Raw genomic sequence first — 23,364 nt, forward strand, 5'->3', positions numbered from 1 at the left:
AACGTCCTGTTCAGCGAGCTGAAAGAAGAATAAAAACATCCAGAGGACCGGTAGTGTTCTCTCTTCTGATTGGACCACGAGGACACAAAGACCGCCTCCGTTAAGAACTACAGACGAGGATTCAGGACGTGATGAGATTAATGTTGAGATTTAAGCTTAAAATGAACCTCTTCACTTCGTCAGCATCCTCAACCAACAGAATAAAACTCTAAATAAAACACAAGATTAAAGCAGATTGTATTATAAAACAATATAGAACCACATTATATCATATATTATGATTTAACCACATTATATCATATATTATGATTTAACCACATCTGGAATTGTGGCTTAGAAAACAAATCTCAACATTTTAAAGTGCAACTTTATGAAAACAAAAGAAATACTGTGATTGGAGCGTATACTGTTAATAAACGTGATGAAGGACTCCAGAACCTTTAAAGGTTCAGTCGTTTCTCTTGAAATTCATTTTAGATCTTTAAATGTTTGTCATCAAAGGAGAAGACAGAAGAAGTTTGGCCGCGTTGTTCTTTGCTGATGAGTCTGTTTCTAGAGATTGCTGTGAAAGTCCAGCAGGCTGAGCGTCTCCATCCTCCCGTCAGCGGCTGAAGGAGGTCATCGAGCCTTAAATCAATCAATCCTGCAGAGGAGGAGTCGGTTCAGCTTCAGAGTGTTGGCAGACACCCTGCAGTCAGACCTGGACCCAGTCAGACCTGGACCTCCTCCAGGTCCTTCAGGCTGTCAGCTTCAGTCGTCCTGGAGAGAAAACCAGACCATCAGTCAGCAGGTCATTCAGTCACATGACTTGTCTAATGAGTGATTTGAGTGATTAAAATAGGTTACATGGTCCATTTGATCAGAATCTCTTCGTCATGTACGTTTCTGAAATATTTTAAAATATCATTTCATTCGTTCTCAGAAGTGATTTGTACTACATGTGTGTACTCTGACCCCCCCCCCCCCTTCTAGAGGTTAAAGACTTAAAGATTCAAACTTACTTCAGAGGATTTAGTTTAACTGTTTTATTTGATGACAGGCATTCAAAACCTCTTTAGAAGTTCTGAATGTATAAAAGAAGAGATATTTGTAACGGGCCTAGTTTAGTCTGTGAGTCCAGTACAGAGATCAGTCCAGGACTGGAACCAGCACCCGTTCCCCCAGCTTCCAGTCTCTGTGCTAAGCTAAGCTAAGCTAAGCTAAACTCTGTGGATGTTTCTCTGTTGGACCCTTTAAAGGTTGTGAGAATCAGTAATCGTTTCCTTGTGACTTAAACTGGTCTTAAACTGGTCTTAAACTGGTCTTAAACTAGTCTTAAACTAGTCTTAAACTAGTCTTAAACTAGTCTTAAACTAGTCTTAAACTGGTCTTTAACTACTCTTAAACTGGTCTTAAACTGGTCTTTAACTACTCTTAAACTGGTCTTTAACTACTCTTAAACTGGTCTTAAACTGGTCTTTAACTAGTCTTAAACTGGTCTTGGACTAGTCTTAAACTGGTCTTAAACTGGTCTTTAACTAGTCTTTAACTGGTCTTGGACTGGTCTTTAACTAGTCTTAAACTAGTCTTAAACTGGTCTTAAACTGGTCTTTAACTACTCTTAAACTGGTCTTTAACTACTCTTAAACTGGTCTTTAACTACTCTTAAACTGGTCTTGAACTGCTCTTGAACTGGTCTTGAACTAGTCTTGAACTGGTCTTGAACTGGTCTTGAACTGGTCTTGAACTGGTCTTGAACTGGTCTTGAACTAGTCTTAAACTAGTCTTAAACTAGTCTTAAACTGGTCTTGGACTAGTCTTGAACTGGTCTTGAACTGGTCTTGAACTGGTCTTTAACTAGTCTTTAACTGGTCTTGAACTGGTCTTAAACTAGTCTTAAACTGCTCTTTAACTAGTCTTGAACTGGTCTTGAACTGGTCTTAAACTAGTCTTAAACTGGTCTTAAACTAGTCTTAAACTAGTCTTAAACTGGTCTTGGACTAGTCTTGAACTGGTCTTGAACTGCTCTTTAACTGGTCTTGAACTGGTCTTGAACTGGTCTTAAACTAGTCTTAAACTGGTCTTGAACTGGTCTTGGACTGGTCTTGGACTGGTCTTGGACTGGTCTTGAACTGGTCTTGAACTGGTCTTGAACTGCTCTTTAACAGTGGGCCCTGCTCACGGCCCTGCAGGCGCACAGACACAAGCAGGTGGAGCTCTGTGGTTAGAGTTTAGAAGGAAAGGGGGCGGGGCATCATGCCATGCTGAGCGCTTCCATGCCAAGCAATCCACCAATCAGCATCCACCCCCACCTACCTGCCCACCGTCCCCCACCAATGGGCCGGCTCTGTCTACCTGTCTGTCTGCAAACCAACCAATCAGACGACAGAATGACAGCAGCTGGTTACTACAGTAGAAGTATCTGAATGTATCAGTGAATAAACACAGTAGTACTGTAACAGATACTGTAGTTGTACTGATGAAATAATACTGAATGTATTCGGACACAAAGGAAAACTTTGAAGAAGTGATGAAATAAATAAATATAAATGAGAATCCTGCTTCTCTTTGAAGTCGAGTCAGTGAAGGCATCACTACATGTGTATTTGTACTGCATGTTTATGTATCTCTCTGTATATTATGTGTATTTGTACTGCGTGTGTGTACATGTACCAGTGGACAGCTGAGACTGGGACCTCCTGCGGGAGCTGCTGGGAGTCCTGGAGGCGGAGCTGAGAGAGGAGCCGGCACTGCTGGCCCGAGAGATGGGGAGCGGGAGGGGGGTCACCGGGGGGGAGTCCAGCTGAGGAGAGGACACACACACACACACACACACACACTTCAGAGTGGATGTTGTTGGATTGATCAGCTTCACAGGGTAAATGTAAACGTCTCCGTTACCTCGACGCTGTCGTGTGTCGGCGAGGACGAGGTGGACGAGTTCTCGTGTCTCCTGGAGGACGACGAGGACGTCAGCTCGACGCTGCGAACACGCTGAGCGAACTTCAGCGAGCAGACGGACTCACTCATGTTCCCGGACAGAGGAGACACCTGAACACAACACAGAGGACCAGAGGACTCAGGGTCTGTAGAACGTCTCTCTGCAGGTCTATGTAAGGAGCGTAGTTCTTCTGGTCTCACCTGCACCATCATGAGGGTCTTGCTGTCCCCGCTCAGAGAGTCCTGCAGCAGGTATGTGAGGCGTGAGTTCCTGAAGGGGACGTGGGCGTGTCGGCCCCGCAACGCGTTGATGACATCACCGAGCGCCGACAGAGACTTGTTGATGCACTGAGCCTCTCTGAGGCGACTGCCCTCCGCCCCCGAGCGCCCGATCCTCTCCGAGCCCGCCAGGTCCACCAGGTTCAGCTTCCCTGTGAACCAGACACACCAGAAACCCTCAGGACCAACGGACCAGCAGAGACCCCCTTCTGTCTGTAGACCACCAAGTCTCTGTAACAACCAGGTCTAAAAACAAGCTGCTCATGTTCACCAGGAACTACAAGGTTCTGTTCTAGTTCTCTTCACCAGGATGACATCACCGTTTACACGGGGATCAATGACATCACCGTTTACACGGGGACCAATGACATCACCGTTTACACGGGGATCAATGACATCACCGTTTACACGGGGATCAATGACATCACCGTTTACACGGGGACCAATGACATCACCGTTTACACGGGGATCAATGTCCACGCCAGTCTGAGTGCAGCGCTGGGTTTTCTTGTGTGTGTGTGTACCCTGTGTGTGTGTGTGTGTGTGTGTGTACCTTGTGTGTGTGTGTGTGTGTGTACCCTGTGTGTGTGTACCCTGTGTGTGTGTGTGTGTACCCTGTGTGTACCCTGTGTGTGTGTGTGTACCCTGTGTGTGTGTGTGTGTACCCTGTGTGTGTGTGTGTACCCTGTGTGTGTGTGTGTGTGTGTACCCTGTGTGTGTGTGTGTGTGTGTGTGTGTGTACCCTGTGTGTGTGTGTGTGTACCCTGTGTGTGTGTGTGTACCCTGTGTGTATCCTGTGTGTGTGTGTGTGTGTGTGTGTGTGTGTGTGTGTGTGTGTGTGTGTGTGTGTGTGTGTGTGTGTGTGTGTGTGTGTGTGTGTGTGTGTGTGTGTGTACCTTGTGTGCGGCTCCCTGTAGCAGCGTTGACTCCAGACACGCTGATGATGAGCAGAGCGTGTGAACGGGAGCTGTGCTCGTTCAGGTTGGTGCAGGCCGTCGCTCTGTTCATGTGACCCAACTCAAACACCTGAAACACGTTCAAGGTTTAAACGTCTGTTCTGTTAAACACAGTCAAACACAGCAGCACACAGACAGCAGAGACCGGCGGCCGACTGGAGGAGGTTTACACTGAAAGGACGAGCGCGGCAGGAAGTCCTCACCCTGTTGATGTCCTCGGGGCTCTGGACGGTGATCTCGGTCAGTCCGGGGACGTAGAGCTGTCCGCTGCCGTCGGGGTTCATCTTGATGTCCAGCTTGTCGGAGGGATTCTCCCCCAGCAGGTTCCTGAGCGACAACAGAGACCGTTACAACCTGCAGACTGCACTCAGGGCTTAAACACACACAGGCTCAGGTCATGTGATCTTTGTTTACATTCTGTATAATCTGAGACCAGGTCTCAGAGTTCTGGACCGAGTCCACATGAGTCCTTTACACAGATGTTCTATTACAAAACATCATGAGTACAACATGTACAGTACTTTATAGAGAGTACAACATGTATAGTACTTTATAGAGAGTACATCATGTACAGTACTTTATAGAGAGTACATCATGTACAGTACTTTATAGAGAGTACATCATGTACAGTACTTTATATAGAGTACATCATGTACAGTACTTTATATAGAGTACATCATGTACAGCCTATGATGTACATGTACTGTGGCTCAGTGACAGATTCTCAGCTCAGAGTTAGTCGTGATGGAAGCCTCCTGCCACCAGTGAATGAATGGATATGAATGGATGTGAATGGATGTGAATGGATGAATGGATGTGAATGGATATGATTGGATGAATGGGTGTGAATGGATATGAATGGATGAATGGATATGATTGGATATGAATGGATGAATGGATGTGAATGGATATGAATGGATGAATGGATATGATTGGATATGAATATGATTGGATATGAATGGATGTGAATGGATGAATGACATGTCGTGTTAAAAGGCTTTGAGTGGTCAAAAGACTAGAAAAGTACAAATCTATATATAGTGCAGTACAGGATGTACTCTACATAAAGTACTGTACATGAAGTACTTTTACTACACTGGTTCTGGCTGGACCAGCAGGTTCTCGTCTGAACCGCTGGTCTCGGATCAGATCAGGCACCTGGTCTGCTCACCTCAGGGTCTCGTTGTAGATCTCCACCATGCTGACGGAGATCCTGTAGTCCCAGTCTGGATCTTTGTCCGTCACCTCGGAGAACAGCAGGCGCAGCGCTCTCTGGTTAATGCCGGGGTTGTCCACGGCGCCCTGGACACACACAGACCTGTGGTTATGATCCAGAACCAAGTCCTGGTCCTGGTCCCACCTCAGAGACACATGACCATACCTCCATGGTGAAGGTCTTCCCCGAGCCCGTCTGTCCGTAGGCGAAGATGCAGACGTTAAAGCCGTCGATACAGGAAGTGACCAGAGATTGGACCTCCTGAAACACCTGGTGGACCAATCAGAGAGGAGGACACTACTTAGACAGAGTCCCTCTGAAGAGGATCAGGATCAGTTTGAGCCTCTTGTACCTCTTCCTGTGTGGCCTTAGGAGGGAAGACTCTGTCCAGGTCAAAGGTCATCATTTTGCCCTTGTTGGACAGGTAGAGGACGGCGTCGTCCTCAGAGTCGAAGCTCAGCATGTTTTTGGAGTCCTGCACCTCGAGACTGGCGGGACGGACGCGGCAGAAGACACGGATGTTACCTGGGAGACAGGGACACATGACGTCGTCTTGTTCAAACTAAAGCCGGGACACAGAGGACAGTCTCTCTACGGGACACACAGAGGACAGTCTCTCTACGGGACACACAGAGGACAGTCTCTCTACGGGACACACAGAGGACAGTCTCTCTACGGGACACAGAGGACACATTTAAGACGAGACAATAATCAGAATGATGAAGTCGGTTCAGACCTTTGAGTCGAACCAGCTCGTTGTGACATTTCTTCCTCAGGTTCATCTCTCGCTTGTATTTACACAGAAGCTCCTGATTGGTGGAGCTCACCTCGCTGATCACCTGACAGATCTGAGACAAATGTTAGACTATCAATGTAGTCCAGTTGATGGAGGACAGAGAGAGGACAGAGAGAGACATCACCTCCTGCTTGGCCTCAGTGATAGCTTTGTCCAGCATGAAGGGGAACTCCTGGACCTGCCTCTTCAGACAGTTGTAGTCACAGGTGAGGGTCCGGAGGGCCGGCTGCAGACTCAACAGGTTCATCCGCACACCTGAAACACGACAACACACTGATCACCAGTCCACAGAGTCCACAACCAGAACCAGAACACCAGAACAGGAAGCAGAGTCAGACCCGCCAGGTTCTCGTGGACGGCCTTCATTTCGCTCTCGGCTCTGACGAACGCCTCCTCGATCACACGGTTCTTCTCCTCCTCAAGGTTCTGCATCTCCACCTCCAGCTGACCCTGAGCTCGCTCCATCTCTCCTTCGTAGACCAGGATCTGGTCACAGAGGAGCCACAGAGACGACAAAGGTTAGAGGATCGACTGCACCTTTTCTCCTTCATACTTCAGATTAACCTACTCCCCATCAGGACTACACGAGGTCTCATCACATCAGAACAGCCTCGAGGAACAACTCGGGTGAACTGTCTCGCTCAAGGACACGTCGACATGGGCCAGCAAACAGCAGACAGAGCAGCAGACGGGTAAGTAGAAGGTTCAGCTCCTCCAGATGTTACCTGCGTCCTGAGCTGAGCGCAGGTCCTCTGGGACTCGTGCAGCTGGTTCTCCAGCTCTCTCAGCAGCGTCCTCTGAACACACAGCTGCTCCTGAAGGCCGGCGTTCTTCGTCTGCAGCTCAGCCAGAGCTCTCAGAGAGTCAGCTGAGTCCACCTCCACCGTCTGAGCCACGTACTGAGGAACCAAACCCACAACGGACACACGTTAGTCAGAGAACCAGCTGAGTCCACCTCCACCGTCTGAGCCACGTACTGAGGAACCAGAACCACAACGGACACACGTTAGTCAGAGAACCAGCTGAGTCCACCTCCACCGTCTGAGCCACGTACTGAGGAACCAGAACCACCAACGCGTATCAGATGTCACCGTCTGACCGGTGTCTCCTCACCTGGACTCTGGCCTGCCTGGCGAGCTCCTCCTCACACTCCCGTAGTCGGAGGGAGAGTTTCCTCTCGGCCTCCTCCTGCCTCCTCCTCGACTCCTCGAGCTGCCTCCTCGACTCCTCGAGCTGCCTCCTCGACTCATCCAGCTGCCTCCTCGACTCCTCCAGCTGCCGGCGGAGACTCTCCACTCTGGAGGTTTTCTCCAGCAGCTCTGGCTCCAGCTCGGCCAGCCGTCGCTCTCTCTGCCGGGCCTGGTTCTCCCAGAGAGACACCTGTCTCTGGAGGGACTCCACGTCCTGCAGGACACAGGGAGGACATTTACACTGAGACAGCTGGATGAATAGTGTACATCTACCCGTCTCTCTGTTCATCTACGCGTCTCTGTGTATCTACCCGTCTCTCTGTACATCTACCCGTCTCTCTGCTCATCTACCCGTCTCTCTGTTCATCTACCCGTCTCTCTGCATCTACCCGTCTCTCTGTATCTACCCGTCTCTCTGTATCTACCCGTCTCTCTGTATCTACCTGTCTGTGGGGGCAGTGGCTGCAGGTCTCTGCAGCAGCGTCGAGGCTCTGAAGCTCTGAGCTCCTGCATGACTTCAGCTCCTGTTTCAGACGCTGGTTCTCCACCAACAGCAGCTCCAGCTGCTTCTCCAGGTCTGTCGCCCCCTAGAGCACACACACACACACCTCTCAGTACAACGTTCTGTCTTGTGTTACCTCTGTGTGTGTGTGTGTCTGTAGGTGTGTGTGTGTCTGTAGGTGTGTGTGTGTGTGTGTGTGTCTGTCTGTCGGTGTGTGTGTGTGTGTTCCCACGGTTCCTCAGGAATGTGGTCTCACCAGTTCAGAGCACAGTCTCTCCACCACCTGAGTCTGATCCGACAGCTTCTCCTCCAGCTCCTCCACCTTCAAAACAACTCAACACGTCAGCTCTTCCTACAAGCTCCTCATTTTTATCATACTGACAATTTGTTGTCAACACAGATTTCACTGAACACAGACTCAGTCAGCAGCTGTGATGCGTTTCCTGTAAACATACCTGTGTGCGCAGCCGAGTAACCAGCTGCTCTTCCTCTGGACAGCGGAGACGATCTGACAGCTCTAACACACACACACACACACACACACACACACACACACACACACACACACACACACACACACACACACACACGATATTATTCTAAACTGGTTTTCTATGTCGTGCTTTGAGGTTCAGCTCTTCTATAAGATGTTTCAGTGACTGAATCGTTGTAAAATATTTCTTTCTGTATTTTAATCTTTATTCATCTTTCACAGCACAAATAGAGAGTTGTTTTATGTGGAGATGATTTCCTGTTTGACGGTGGACCACATCAGACCACATGGACAGATTCACACTGATCTGACCATCATCATCCTCAGCGATACCTTGAGCTCTGTCCTCGGACCGCCGCTGAAGACACGCCTCCTCCTGAAGACACGCCTCCTCCTGTACGGTCCGCTCCTTTAGCTGCTGGAGCAGCAGGTGACGAGAGACTTCTTCAGACCGAAGACGAGCCTTAAAGTCACACACTTTTTCCTGTAGAGCCTGAACACACACACACACAGCTACAGCAGCGTTGTTCGTGTGTGTGTGTGTGATGAACAACATGCAGAGTAACTAAAACATCAAAGTGGATCATCAGTGATGTCACAGATATGATGATCAGGTGGACAGGAAGTGTAAACAAAGTTGTCAATGTCAGCAGTCTGTCACTGCGCGCGCGCACACGCACACGCGCACACACACACACACACACACACACACACACACACACACACACACACACACACACACACACACACACACACACACACACACACACACACACACAGTTACCTGGATGAGCTGCTGTTGGCTGGGTGCGTTTGTTTCGGACAGCTCTGCACTCAGAGACGGGCGGTGTGAGAAGGCAGCGGTGGGCAGAGACAGGAAGGAGCCTTCGTCTTCACCATCACTCATCAGGAAGTCCACTGAGCTGGCTACGGACACACAGGAGGGACAAACAGAGCCAAGTTTGGTCTATTTGTGTTTTTACACAAAGTGAAGCGGAGCGACGCCATGTTACGATGAACCAGAAACCAGCGCAGCTACATCACATGTACAACCAAAAACCAGCAGAGCTACGTCACGTGTACAACCAGAAACCAGCAGAGCTACGTCACGTGTACAACTAGAAACCAGCAGCGCTACGTCACCTGTACAACTAGAAACCAGCAGAGCTACGTCACCTGTACAACTAGAAACCAGCGCAGCTACGTCACCTGTACAACCAGAAACCATCAGAGCTACATCACCTGTACAACCAGAAACCAGCGCAGCTACGTCACCTGTACAACTAGAAACCAGCGCAGCTACATCACCTGTACAACCAGAAACCAGCGCAGCTACGTCACCTGTACAACTAGAAACCAGCAGCGCTACGTCACCTGTACAACTAGAAACCAGCAGAGCTACGTCACCTGTACAACCAGAAACCAGCAGAGCTACGTCACCTGTACAACCAGAAACCAGCAGAGCTACGTCACCTGTACAACTAGAAACCAGCAGAGCTACTTCACCTGTACAACCAGAAAACAGCAGAGCTACATCACCTGTACAACCAGAAACCAGCAGAGCTACTTCACCTGTACAACCAGAAAACAGCAGAGCTACATCACCTGTACAACCAGAAACCAGCAGAGCTACGTCACCTGTACAACTAGAAACCAGCGCAGCTCCGTCGCCTGTACAACTAGAAACCATCAGAGCTACGTCACCTGTACAACTAGAAACCAGCAGAGCTACGTCACCTGTACAACCAGAAACCAGCAGAGCTACATCACCTGTACAACCAGAAAACAGCAGAGCTACGTCACCTGTACAACCAGAAACCAGCAGAGCTACTTCACCTGTACAACTAGAAAACAGCAGAGCTACATCACCTGTACAACCAGAAACCAGCAGAGCTACGTCACCTGTACAACTAGAAACCAGCGCAGCTACTTCACCTGTACAACTAGAAACCAGCAGAGCTACGTCACCTGTACAACTAGAAACCAGCAGAGCTACGTCACCTGTACAACTAGAAACCAGCAGAGCTACGTCACCTGTACAACCAGAAACCAGCAGAGCTATGTCACCTGTACAACTAGAACCCAGCAGAGCTACGTCACCTGTACAACCAGAAACCAGCAGAGCTACTTCACCTGTACAACTAGAAACCAGCGCAAATACATCACCTGTACAACTAGAAACCAGCAGAGCTACGTCACCTGTACAACTAGAAACCAGCGCAGATACATCACCTGTACAACTAGAAAACAGCAGAGCTACATCACCTGTACAACTAGAAACCAGCGCAGATACATCACCTGTACAACTAGAAAACAGCAGAGCTACATCACCTGTACAACCATAAACCAGCAGAGTTACTTCACCTGTACAACTAGAAACCAGCGCAGATACATCACCTGTACAACCAAAAACCAGCAGAGCTACGTCACCTGTACAACTAGAAACCAGCAGAGCTACTTCACCTGTACAACTAGAAACCAGCAGAGCTACGTCACCTGTACAACTACAAACCAGCAGAGCTACGTCACCTGTACAACTAGAAACCAGCAGAGCTACTACACCTGTACAACTAGAAACCAGCGCAGCTACATCACCTGTACAACTAGAAACCAGCGCAGGTACGTCACCTGTACAACTAGAAACCAGCGCAGCTACGTCACCTGTACAACTAGAAAAAAGCAGAGCTACATCACCTGTACAACCAGAAACCAGCAGAGCTAAGTCACCTGTACAACCAGAAACCAGCAGAGCTACGTCACCTGTACAACTAGAAACCATCAGACTAACGTCACCTGTACAACTAGAAACCAGCAGAGCTACGTCACCTGTACAACCAGAAACCAGCGGAGCTACGTCACCTGTACAACTAGAAACCAGCAGAGCTACGTCACCTGTACAACCATAAACCAGCAGAGCTACTTCACCTGTACAACTAAAAAACAGCAGAGCTACGTCACCTGTACAACCATAAACCAGCAGAGCTACGTCACCTGTACAACCATAAACCAGCAGAGCTACGTCACCTGTACAACCATAAACCAGCAGAGCTACGTCACCTGTACAACTAGAAACCAGCGCAGCTACGTCACCTGTACAACCAGAAACCAGCAGAGCTACGTCACCTGTACAACCAGAAACCAGCGGAGCTACGTCACCTGTACAACCAGAAACCAGCAGAGCTACATCACCTGTACAACCAGAAACCAGCAGAGCTACGTCACCTGTACAACCAGAAACCAGGAGAGCTACGTCACCTGTACAAACAACAGCATCAACACGAATTAGAAATCATCTGATCAGATAAAGGTTGGTTACCTGCTGGTTTGGTTCTTGGTTGTGCTGAAACTCTCCTGGAGAGAGTTTGTGAGGACAAAATGTTAATCTCTTGAGAAAAGCGTCTTGAATGAACAGAAAGAAATCTGTAAGCAGATTTGTAAGTGATCGGTGATTATTGAGGTCATTGCAAAACAAGAAACCTACTTTTTGTTTTTGAAGAAGTGTTCCTGAGTAAAGCTGCACTCCTCCTGAATACCGTGGAAACCAGTCCGACCAGATAACAGCTGATAACAGCCACCGACACATTCATCTGCTGGAACTCTGTGTGTGTGCTCACACACATCTTATCAACCGGAGAACAAGCTGCACTTTGTGGGGAAATCTGAGCATTAAACAGACTTAAATCACACAGTATTCTCACTGTTCACAGCGACAGGATTACTGCACGCACGCACAACAACGCTGAGGTTTGCTTTTTCTACACCATAGAAATGTTGAGACTCACAAAAACTGGACACAGTTCCGAACACACTTCTTACACTCAGGATTTAGTGCTAGTGCTCGTATTTTTATTAAAATACTCAGTTTTTTCTGACAGCTTCTCTCTGTCACTCTTCTGTTTGATAATCAGAAGTCTCTTTGGACTCTACTTACTAAAGATAATCACCAACTATCAAATCAATCAAGGCCGGATAAAGAACCATGTCGTCACTATGACGTCATCATCGGTTTGTGGACGGACGTTTTGATAACTCAAGTTATGCTTTTTGGCGGTAGCCATCTTGGTTTTTGGCCGTAGCCATCTTGGTTTTTGGCAGTAGCCATCTTGGTTTTTTGCAACCAGAAGTTACAGGAGTGAAGTACAACCGAATGCTGAAAATACATTTTTTCAGCGACCAAAATGTTACAATTAACATTCATGAAGTGAAAACACACTCAGAAAGGGTGAAAGTTGTCAGTAGTTTTAATCCCCGATATAAACGCTGGAAATTATCTTTCAAGTAAAACAGTACATAAAGAAACAAATAGCTCCAATAAGACATGAGCTGAAGAGAGGAAAGTCTTCAGCAGAAACACTGCTGTGAACCGGATGCTCCTGATCTGTAAAACCATCACACAGTCATCAAACATTAATGAATTAAAGTGACTTTATCTGCACTAACACACTCAGGTTTCCCTGCTTCTTCTCAGTGTGGAGCTCCATTACTAACAGGTGTGACACACACACACAAAGAGACTTCAGTATGGATCTATACACCGTGGGCACAGCTACGGGAGTAATTCGGGGTTAAGTGTGTTGCTCAAGGACACATTGACATGCGACTAGTGGAGCCCAGGCCGGGGATCGAACCACCGATCCTCTGATTGCAGGACGGCCCTGCTATCCGGTGAGACACACACACACCCCTCTGCGACAGACGTCTGACTCACCGTCCAATGAGATGTCTTTTTTCCAGAGTTCCTGCAGGCAGGGGGCGTGGCCAAGATCCCAGGTCTTTCTTGTACTGAACATGACCACCGGGCTGTGCAGAGCGCTGGACCGCTGGACCGGCTGCAACACACACACACACACACACACACACACACACACACACACACACACACACACACACACACACACACACACACACACACACACACACACACACACACACACACACACACACACACACACACACACACACACACACACACACACACAAAGACAGAGCATTAGAGCTTTTCAGAATAAAACTGAAAGGAGCGGAAAGTGTGTCAAATCCTCACGGTTCCTTTGGTCTCGTGGGCTTCGGTTAGTGTGAGAATGAACGTGTCAGAATGGAAATATCACCCTGCAAACTAAATACATGTTTTAATGATAGCCGACTGGTTGGGTTTGAACGGTTAAACCAAAAGTTACAATAACTAAACTGTGGCGACCTGTTCAGGGTCACTAACTGCCCTCAACCATCAGAGGTCAAAGCTGTTAACCGTTAACACACCAGAGTGGAATCTAGGTTAACAAGCAGCCCGGCTGCAGGGATAGTTAGCATGATAGTTAGCATGATAGTTAGCATGATGTGTACAAACGATGAGGATGAAGTGAGAATACATGTAGACATACATGTATCTATACCTCTATATAAACACTTATATACATATACGTCTGTACCTATATCTACACACACACATGTATATATATATATATATATATATATATATATATATATATATATATATATACACACATACATACACATATATATATATATACACATACACACACACACACCTGTATCTCTACCTACGTACGTATATGTATATGTGTACCTGTATCTGTATCTAAACTAGCAGCACAGAGGCAACGAGCAGCATCTCATTTGAAAGAAGAGCAACGGTATTAAAAATGGTGTTTGGAGGAAACCAACGTGTTTGAGTGAACCAGAGACATGAACTGATGATGATGATGATGATGATGACCACAGGAGGAAGAACAGAGTGAAGACGTTACCGGACAAAAGGAGGACGATCAGGACATCCACACAGAACCCTAAAAACAATGATCTCCTCTGAGCACACAACGTATTCAGGTCATCAGGTTACATCCTCCATCTCACTGAGGAGTCTATTCAACATGTCTGCTTCCTGCTCCCTATGCTCCCTATGCTCCCTATGCTCCATCTCTCCCTCTTTGTGTCCGTCTGTCCTTACCTCCCTCCCTGAGGCATTGGCGTCCTCATCGCTGCATCGTCCTCCTCTTCCTCTTCCTCGCTGCGGCTTCAGACAGCGACACACAAACAGCCGGATCAGTGTCAACGCCCCCCCGCTTCCTCCCTCTGTTCCCTAGCAACAGCACAGCAGCGTCACGCATCCCCCCCCTCCCCTCCCCCCTCTCCTCCCCTGCCCCCTCTCCTCCCAGCCCCCACTCTCAGCCAGCGATGGATAAATATTTCAGCCTCAACTGAAGCATGAGGAGCTCCTCCTCCTCCTCCTCCTCCTCCTCCTCCTCCTCCTCCTCCTCCTCCTCCTCCTCCTCCTCCTCCTCCTGAAATATGCAACAGCCCTTTGAGTGTGCAGGCCCCGCCCATAAGGGGGGGGGGGGGGGGGGGGGGTCTTAATATATGCACATTTTATTTTGAAGCCTTCTATTCACCGTTTCCTGTCAAAACTAAATGTTTGTGATTTTCGAGCAGAAAAAAGACTCGAGAGCGAGCAGAAAAAAGACTCGAGAGCGAGCAGAATAAAGTTTCGCGAGCGAACAGGTTTAAGCTTCTCGAGCGACTTTTGCTCGCGGAGTGATATAAAAGTGCTCGTCAAAGTAAAATTTGCGCGAGCATGGATCTCATTTGTGCTCTCGGATTTTGACAGTGATTTGCCTTCATATCTGTCAATCACCTGACTGACCAGCCCACTGCATTCTACACGCATTTCCGCATTCTAAGACGTATCACATGGGCAAATCGACCAATCATAGGCTTCGAAAACTGCCAATACACACACACAGGGAGCGACGAAAAAAATCACATAAAATACATAAATCACATAAATCAGGCCCCTGAGAGGTCAAAAATGGATCAAAATGATGCCAAACTGCTGTATAAGATAGATTAGTGATAAAACGAGTGAAATATATAGTTATATTGTATATACAATTAGAATAACAGCTGGAAACCTGATTCCAAAATTCGGAAAATTCAGAATTTTGGCTTGACCTGGCATGAACTCTCTGTACTCCAACCTCTATAAACTCGGCCTGCTTCACTTTATCAAAGTAAAACCTTTTAAGAAAGGACTTCTGACATGTTGTGCTGTGATTGTGGAGAGTTTCAGGCTTACTGCTGCATTATTTCAAAGACAAAAGTGCTTTTTCTTCCAGGCAAAGCTGAACATTTTCATTTTGAGCTGTGTGTTATATTCATTCAGCATTAACCAGTAACATATACACTGATATGTACACATGTTAACAAACTATCACAAGTGTTAGTGTTATAATCCCATTGAAATTATTCAAATAGACCTTGTAGTTAGAGAGATACGCCGCTTAGAGTACGGGTATGACATTTTCGAGAAGAGGCCTCAGAATAGGCTTAGAGGTTAAAAAGGTTGTCTTAACTTTGTAAAATGGTTTACAAAGTTAAGACAGTAATAATAAATGATGACATCATGATGACCTCATCCTTCTTCAAACAGACTCCTGATATTCAGGGTCATTGATGAAATACAAAGATCACAGTCAGATTAACTTCACATGATAATCTGATGTTACATAACTGATCTGACTGACAGAGGCTCCGCCCACATTACGTCATCATGAAACAGGAATCCAGCTAGTAAATGTTTCACATCATGTGATCAGATGCTTCTCGTTCCTCTGTTGATGGCAAGAAACAACGCTGCTAAGAACCACAAACATCAGCTTTAACTGGAAGGAACCGACAATAACCAGCAGACACAAAGTCTGTGAAGGCACCATCGTCATGAAGGACTCTTCCTCCATCCAGAACCTCTACAGAGAAACCATTCATTGAAGACCTCCAGCACCATAGAGGAGTCTTCCTCCATCCAGAACCTCTACAGAGAAACCATTCATTGAAGACCTCCACTTGTTTTAACAGTGGTGATGTTCTGGTTCTTTCTCTAATATTCATTCAGGAAGTGCAGTTATTGACAGTTTGGTCTCCATGGTAACGTAGCTCTGACAGCTTGACGGAGTAGCAGAGGGGGGCGGGGCTTAGCCAAGGGTCAATTGTAGTTTTAGGTTTGAATCCATAAAGTAAACCGTAACTGAAGCTGTCAAATATAGAACATAATGTTGAAAACCGATCACAGAAATACTAAATGTACTTTCCACCATCGTTTCTCGCTCGCTCGTCGTTTCTCGCTCGCTCATTGTTTCCTTGTGTTGCTCGTGTACTCTGTTGTTTAAGCGGTTTCTACCTGAACCTGGTCTTCCTCTGCTCACCTGAACTCGCTTCCTGCTGTCAGGGAGCTTACGTACGCCTCCTCCTTGCCTCTGCTTCCTTTCAGCCCTGCAGCTCCTCAGTCCTCTTCGGTCCAGGACCTTCACTGAATCTTCTCCGGACCTTGACGTCCCCCACACCTCAGGGACTCGTCCGTCCCCTGGAGGTCCTCCGGGCTCCACGGCTTTGTTGGTCCAGCGCTTGAAGAGACTGTGGAGGGTCAGGACCGCCAGGCTGCACAGGACGTACATGACCCCGTCCCACAGGTCCGGTTCCCCTCCGATGAAACCGCTCAGACTGAAGGTTGCTCGGGGTGGATGTTCAGCTCCATCGGACCTGAACCCAACCAGGTGAAGTGGAGCTGGGTCCGGACCAGGTGAGAGCTCCAGGAGTCTGGTTTACATCCTCAGATTGTAATTCAGCCTGAAGAAGCCGGACCAAGTGTTCAATAGGTTGAAGCTCAGCAGCTCCGTTTGATGCTGCTGCTGTGTTTGTGTAATCCTCTCTTTGTTTTGTTGCTCACCTGCTTCACCTCTGTACAGAGTCCCGCCCCCTCACAGTCTACAGCACTGATAACCTCGTGGACCTTGTCCCGTCCAGGCGTTTGACAGGAAACCGGAGCCAGCAGCTTCAGTTTCTCAGTGTAACTCCAGACCCTTTAAAGCCCTCTGAGGTCACAGCTGCTGCTTCAGGAACTCATTCTACTGTTAAAGTCTCTCACAGCAGAGAACTATAGAACAGAAGATAGATTTAGAGTCATCTCTGACATTCCACCGAAATCAAAAATCTGTTTTCTTGTCAAATCGGTCAAACAAAAGAGAAAAGATTAGATTTTTGTTTGTATAGAATGTATATAAACAAACAACGCAAGAACGTATTTTTAGCTAAATTCAGCCTAGATTTTAGTTTGAGAAAGAATTAAAAAACATTTTTAGGATGAGGAAGCAGAGCTGAACTAAAAAAAAAAAGACTTCCAGCTTCATTTGTTCAAACACCAAAGAAGTAACTTTGAAAAGCTCCAACAGGAAGTCATAAAATACTGTTACGCTTATTTTAATCAGGAAATATCTGATCCGAGAATCCACGAAGAAGAAAACAAACAACGCTGCAACGACGTTAGAAAAGGAAAAGTCCAAAGCCACATCATCTGTCGGTTAACTTCCCTCCATGTTTGTTTCCTCCGGCCGGTCCGTTAGCTCCTCGTTAGCTCAGCTGCGTTCTGATTGGACGAGCCGGTCTCGTCTCTCTGCATGAAACACTACATGAGCAGATTAAAGGCAGGTCTCCACCTCCATCAGAGAGAGAGACCACGATGGACAGATTTGTGACTGGTATGAAGCTCCGCTCCCCCCCCGACCCGGCCCATCTGTTGCTGCTGGAGGATCAAACTCTGATGATGTAACATGATGAGACTCCATCATGCATTGATGTAACGTTCAATATGTCTTCTGTTCCGTTTCTATTTTCACATCAGGCTTTTATATCTGTAAATATGCACATTTATTCATTTTATTATATACGCACTTATTTTAATATTTGATTTATGTTGAGCACTTTTGATTGTTATAGGATACTTGTTATAGTAAAGAGACAGTAAAGAGACAGTAGAGTTCAGTAAAGAAACAGTAGAGTTCAGTAAAGAGACAGTAGAGTTCAGTAAAGAGACAGTAAAGAAACAGTAGAGTTCAGTAAAGAGACAGTAGTGTTCAGTAAAGAGACAGTAAAGAAACAGTAGAGTTCAGTAAAGAAACAGTAGAGTTCAGTAAAGAAACAGTAAAGAAACAGTAGAGTTCAGTAAAGAAGGGAGTAGTTGAAATAAAGGACTTGGTCCGAGGTGACCTCGTTGCTCAGTGTCCTGGGAACATGGACCCCTAAACTGGACGGACTCTAGGACCCTGTGGGACTCAGTGGGAGCAGACAGTCTGAATCACAGCCAGTGAACGTGATGTTCGGATCAGTTCAGGACCGTCTCTGGAACCTGTTCATCAGCAACAAGAGGACCTTTCCAGTCCACCGACCACTTTCAGGGTGCTAATGGGGGGGGGTGGGTCACACCGTCACGTGGTACCAAGCCTCCAATCAGACGGCTCACATACCAAACTCCCATTCACAGGGAGGACCCAGCTTCACCATGTCATCCGAGAGTCAAGGATCCTGGAGTGGAGCAGAGGAGAACTGCTAGCCTAGCTTAGCACAAAGACTGGGAGCAGAGGAGAACTGCTAGCCTAGCTTAGCACAAAGACTGGGAGCAGAGGAGAACTGCTAGCCTAGCTTAGCACAAAGACTGGGAGCAGAGGAGAACTGCTAGCCTGGGCTTAGCACAAAGACTGGGAGCAGAGGAGAACTGCTAGCCTAGCTTAGCACAAAGACTGGGAGCAGAGGAGAACTGCTAGCCTAGCTTAGCACAAAGACTGGGAGCAGAGGAGAACTGCTAGCCTACAGCAGAGACACTAAAGAGAAGAAATGAAACCAGCTGAAGTGATGTATTTTGAAATGATGTAATTATTATATGATATTAAAACTGTTCACATCCTTTAATGTCTAAATATTCTTTATGGAAAACTTTTGACAACAAGTCTGATCATTTCTGAGCTGCAGCTCATTAAAAGAATGAAAATGATGTTTTCATCCATTATGGTTCTATTTTATCAGCTGATTGTCTGAATACATTAATGAGCAGGACAGACAGACGGACGGACGGACGGACGGACAGACGGACAGAGGGAAGACCTGCGGCATCATGGGAGATCTGGTTCAACAGCTCCACCTGCTGGACTGAACTGGATCAGTCTGCAGCCGTCTGGTTCTAATCACACACATACGTTACACACATACGTCACACACACACACACACACACACACACACACACACACACACACACACACACACACACACACACACACACACACACACACACACACACACACACACACACACACACACACACACACACACACACACACACCTCCTCCGATGATGAAGCAGAACATCTCCTCTCCACAGACCTCGTGCTGCTGCATTCCTCTCTCATCACATTTACATCTCAACTCCTGACACTCGAGCGTTCCGGATTCCTAAAGTTTTAAACTCACTTTTGTTTTTGTCCTCAAAGAATGTCCCACAATATAAATATAACTATATAACTATATATATATATATATATATATATATATATATATATATATATATATATTGTGAGAGCAGAACCCTGAACGCCTCATGCAGCAAACACAGAGTTCATCTTTAAAGGTCTGAGAGTGAAACCACAGCCGAGCACTAGAGAGACCCACAGGAACCACGTACCAGTGAACGCATCACATGCTTCTAGTTAGCTTAGTTCACTGGGAGGCTTCTGGAAACGTAGCCTAGCCGCTAGCCTAGCCACTCCTGTCCTCTCTGGTTACATTGTTCTGTATAAAACCCACTAAAGTATCATCAATCGTATTAAATATGAAAGGATTATTTGATTATTGGTGATGTTCATTGTATTCATTATGTTTTATTTTCACAGTGTTTGTGAAGGATCTGATCACATCCGTCCACTAGTCTCATTGTGCTGCAGTATCATCTTCATCATCATCATCATCATCATCATATTCTGGATGTCCAGTTGTGTCGTGATGCTCAAAGACCTCATTAGATCACCTTTTACTTCCTGTTTTATTCTGACACTTCCTGTCTGCTGACTCCTCCCTCACTAGCCGAGCCACTGTTCTGAATGAAAGCAGAGTGGATCATCTCCTCAGGAGAAGATCTTTGACCGAACACACTGAACTAAACGAGCTAAAGGAAACTACAGACGGTCACATGACCCGTCTGTTGATGTAGAACATCTGAAGAGGACTAAACCCCAAACCAGGTTTATTTATAGACCGTCTTCTCTCTGTGCACACACCCTGCAGACCACGACCACACACACACACACACACACACACACACACACACACACACACACACACACACACACACACACACACACACACACACACACACACACACAGGAAAATGACATAACCCCAGCAGAATGAGGACGTCTAGTTTAATCCTGAGTCTCAGACGTTCATCAGGGCGGAGCTTAAAGAACAACATCTGCTTTCTACACTCTTGGTTTTAACAGGACGTGACGGTTCAGCGCTGGACTTCATGAAAGAATCACATGAACAGCTGGACACCAACACAGACCAGGACATCTGTTAACTTATACAACATACTTATTGATTTGTGCAACGTTAAAAAATCTAAACTTCAGTGCTGGTGTTCTTACTCCATTCATCCACAGATCATTCTGTCCTTTATGAAGCAACAATGTTTCATATTCTTCGTCTATTCTTCGACTATATATACTCTACGCCACAAAGACTTTAAACTACGCCACAAAGACTATATACTCTACACAACAAAGACTATATACTCTACACAACAAAGACTATATACTCTACACAACAAAGACTATATACTCTACACAACAAAGACCATATACTCTACACAACAAAGACTATATACACTACGACACAAAGACTATATACTCTACACAACAAAGACTATATACTCTACACAACAAAGACTATATACACTACGACACAAAGACTATATACACTACACAACAAAGACTATATACTCTACACAACAAAGACCATATACTCTACACAACAAAGACCATATACTCTACACAACAAAGACTATATACTCTACACAACAAAGACTATATACACTACGACACAAAGACTATATACACTACACAACAAAGACTATGTACACTACGCAACAAAGACTATATACTCTACACAACAAAGACCATATACTCTAAGCAACAAAGACCATATACTCTACACAACAAAGACCATATACTCTAAGCAACAAAGACTATATACTCTACGCCACAAAGACTATATACTCTACGCCACAAAGACTATATACTCTAAGCAACAAAGACCATATACTCTACAAAACAAAGACTATATACTCTACACAACAAAGACTATATACTCTAAGCAACAAAGACCATATACTCTACAAAACAAAGACCATATACTCTACACAACAAAGACTATATACTCTAAGCAACAAAGACTATATACTCTACGCCACAAAGACTATATACTCTAAGCAACAAAGACTATATACTCTACACAAGTAAAAGACTATATACTCTACACAACAAAGACTATATACTCTAAGCAACAAAGACTATATACTCTAAGCAACAAAGACCATATACTCTACACAACAAAGACTATATACTCTAAGCAACAAAGACCATATACTCTACACAACAAAGACCATATACTCTACACAACAAAGACTATATACTCTACGCCACAAAGACTATATACTCTACGCCACAAAGACTATATACTCTAAGCAACAAAGACTATATACTCTACACAACAAAGACTATATACTCTAAGCAACAAAGACCATATACTCTACACAACAAAGACTATATACTCTAAGCAACAAAGACTATATACTCTACGCCACAAAGACTATATGCTCTACGCCACAAAGACTATATACTCTACGCCACAAAGACCATATACTCTACGCAACAAAGACTATATACTCTAAGCAACAAAGACCATATACTCTACACAACAAAGACCATATACTCTACACAACAAAGACTATATACTCTACGCCACAAAGACTATATACTCTACGCAAGACTATATACTCTACGCCACAAAGACTATATACTCTACGCCACAAAGACTATATACTCTACGCCACAAAGACCATATACTCTACGCAACAAAGACTATATACTCTAAGCAACAAAGACCATATACTCTACACAACAAAGACCATATACTCTACACAACAAAGACTATATACTCTACGCCACAAAGACTATATACTCTACGCAAGACTATATACTCTACGCCACAAAGACTATATACTCTACGCCACAAAGACTATATACTCTAAGCAACAAAGACCATATACTCTACACAACAAAGACTATATACACTCTAAGCAACAAAGACCATATACTCTACACAACAAAGACTATATACTCTACGCCACAAAGACTATATACTCTAAGCAACAAAGACCATATACTCTACACAACAAAGACTATATACTCTACACAACAAAGACTATATACTCTAAGCAACAAAGACCATATACTCTACACAACAAAGACCATATACTCTAAGCAACAAAGACTATATACTCTACGCCACAAAGACTATATACTCTAAGCAACAAAGACTATATACTCTACGCCACAAAGACTATATACTCTACGCCACAAAGACTATATACTCTACGCCACAAAGACTATATACTCTACGCCACAAAGACTATATACTCTACGCCACAAAGACTATATACTCTAAGCAACAAAGACTATATACTCTAAGCAACAAAGACCATATACTCTACACAACAAAGACCATACACTCTACACAACAAAGACTATATACTCTACACAACAAAGACTATATACTCTAAGCAACAAAGACTATATACTCTACGCCACAAAGACTATATGCTCTACGCCACAAAGACTATATACTCTACGCCACAAAGACTATATACTCTACGCCACAAAGACTATATACTCTAAGCAACAAAGACTATATACTCTACACAAGTAAAAGACTATATACTCTAAGCAACAAAGACTATATACTCTACGCCACAAAGACTATATACTCTAAGCAACAAAGACTATATACTCTACATAACAAAGACTATATACTCTACGCCACAAAGACTATATACTCTACGCCACAAAGACTATATACTCTACGCCACAAAGACTATATACTCTACGCCACAAAGACT

At 45.5% G+C, this 23,364-nt stretch overlaps 1 protein-coding gene across 3 annotated transcripts in view; it reads right to left on the minus strand.

The window, feature by feature from the left end:
- Window positions 1-23,364, minus strand: part of kifc3 (kinesin family member C3) — a 29,108-nt gene that overhangs the window by 240 nt on the left and 5,504 nt on the right. The window contains exons 1-21 of one of the 3 annotated variants that reach the window (XM_079164305.1): window positions 16,571-17,051; window positions 13,060-13,180; window positions 9,136-9,278; window positions 8,685-8,844; window positions 8,314-8,375; window positions 8,115-8,180; window positions 7,800-7,943; window positions 7,280-7,570; window positions 6,892-7,065; window positions 6,505-6,652; window positions 6,291-6,421; window positions 6,107-6,218; window positions 5,723-5,895; window positions 5,536-5,640; window positions 5,326-5,456; window positions 4,358-4,481; window positions 4,095-4,224; window positions 3,121-3,350; window positions 2,881-3,030; window positions 2,653-2,782; window positions 1-759 (exon numbers count right to left, since the gene is read on the minus strand). The exon at window positions 1-759 is cut by the window's left edge and continues 240 nt beyond it. In XM_079164305.1, the coding sequence (XP_079020431.1) occupies window positions 737-759; window positions 2,653-2,782; window positions 2,881-3,030; window positions 3,121-3,350; window positions 4,095-4,224; window positions 4,358-4,481; window positions 5,326-5,456; window positions 5,536-5,640; window positions 5,723-5,895; window positions 6,107-6,218; window positions 6,291-6,421; window positions 6,505-6,652; window positions 6,892-7,065; window positions 7,280-7,570; window positions 7,800-7,943; window positions 8,115-8,180; window positions 8,314-8,375; window positions 8,685-8,844; window positions 9,136-9,278; window positions 13,060-13,180; window positions 16,571-16,819 (2,997 nt within the window). In that variant the 5' untranslated portion in view covers window positions 16,820-17,051 and the 3' untranslated portion in view covers window positions 1-736. The other 2 variants (XM_079164304.1, XM_079164306.1) reach the window with 2 other exon arrangements.

Source organism: Pholis gunnellus, assembly GCF_910591455.1.
Source record: "Pholis gunnellus genome assembly, chromosome: 1".
Taxonomy (NCBI): domain Eukaryota; kingdom Metazoa; phylum Chordata; class Actinopteri; order Perciformes; family Pholidae; genus Pholis; species Pholis gunnellus.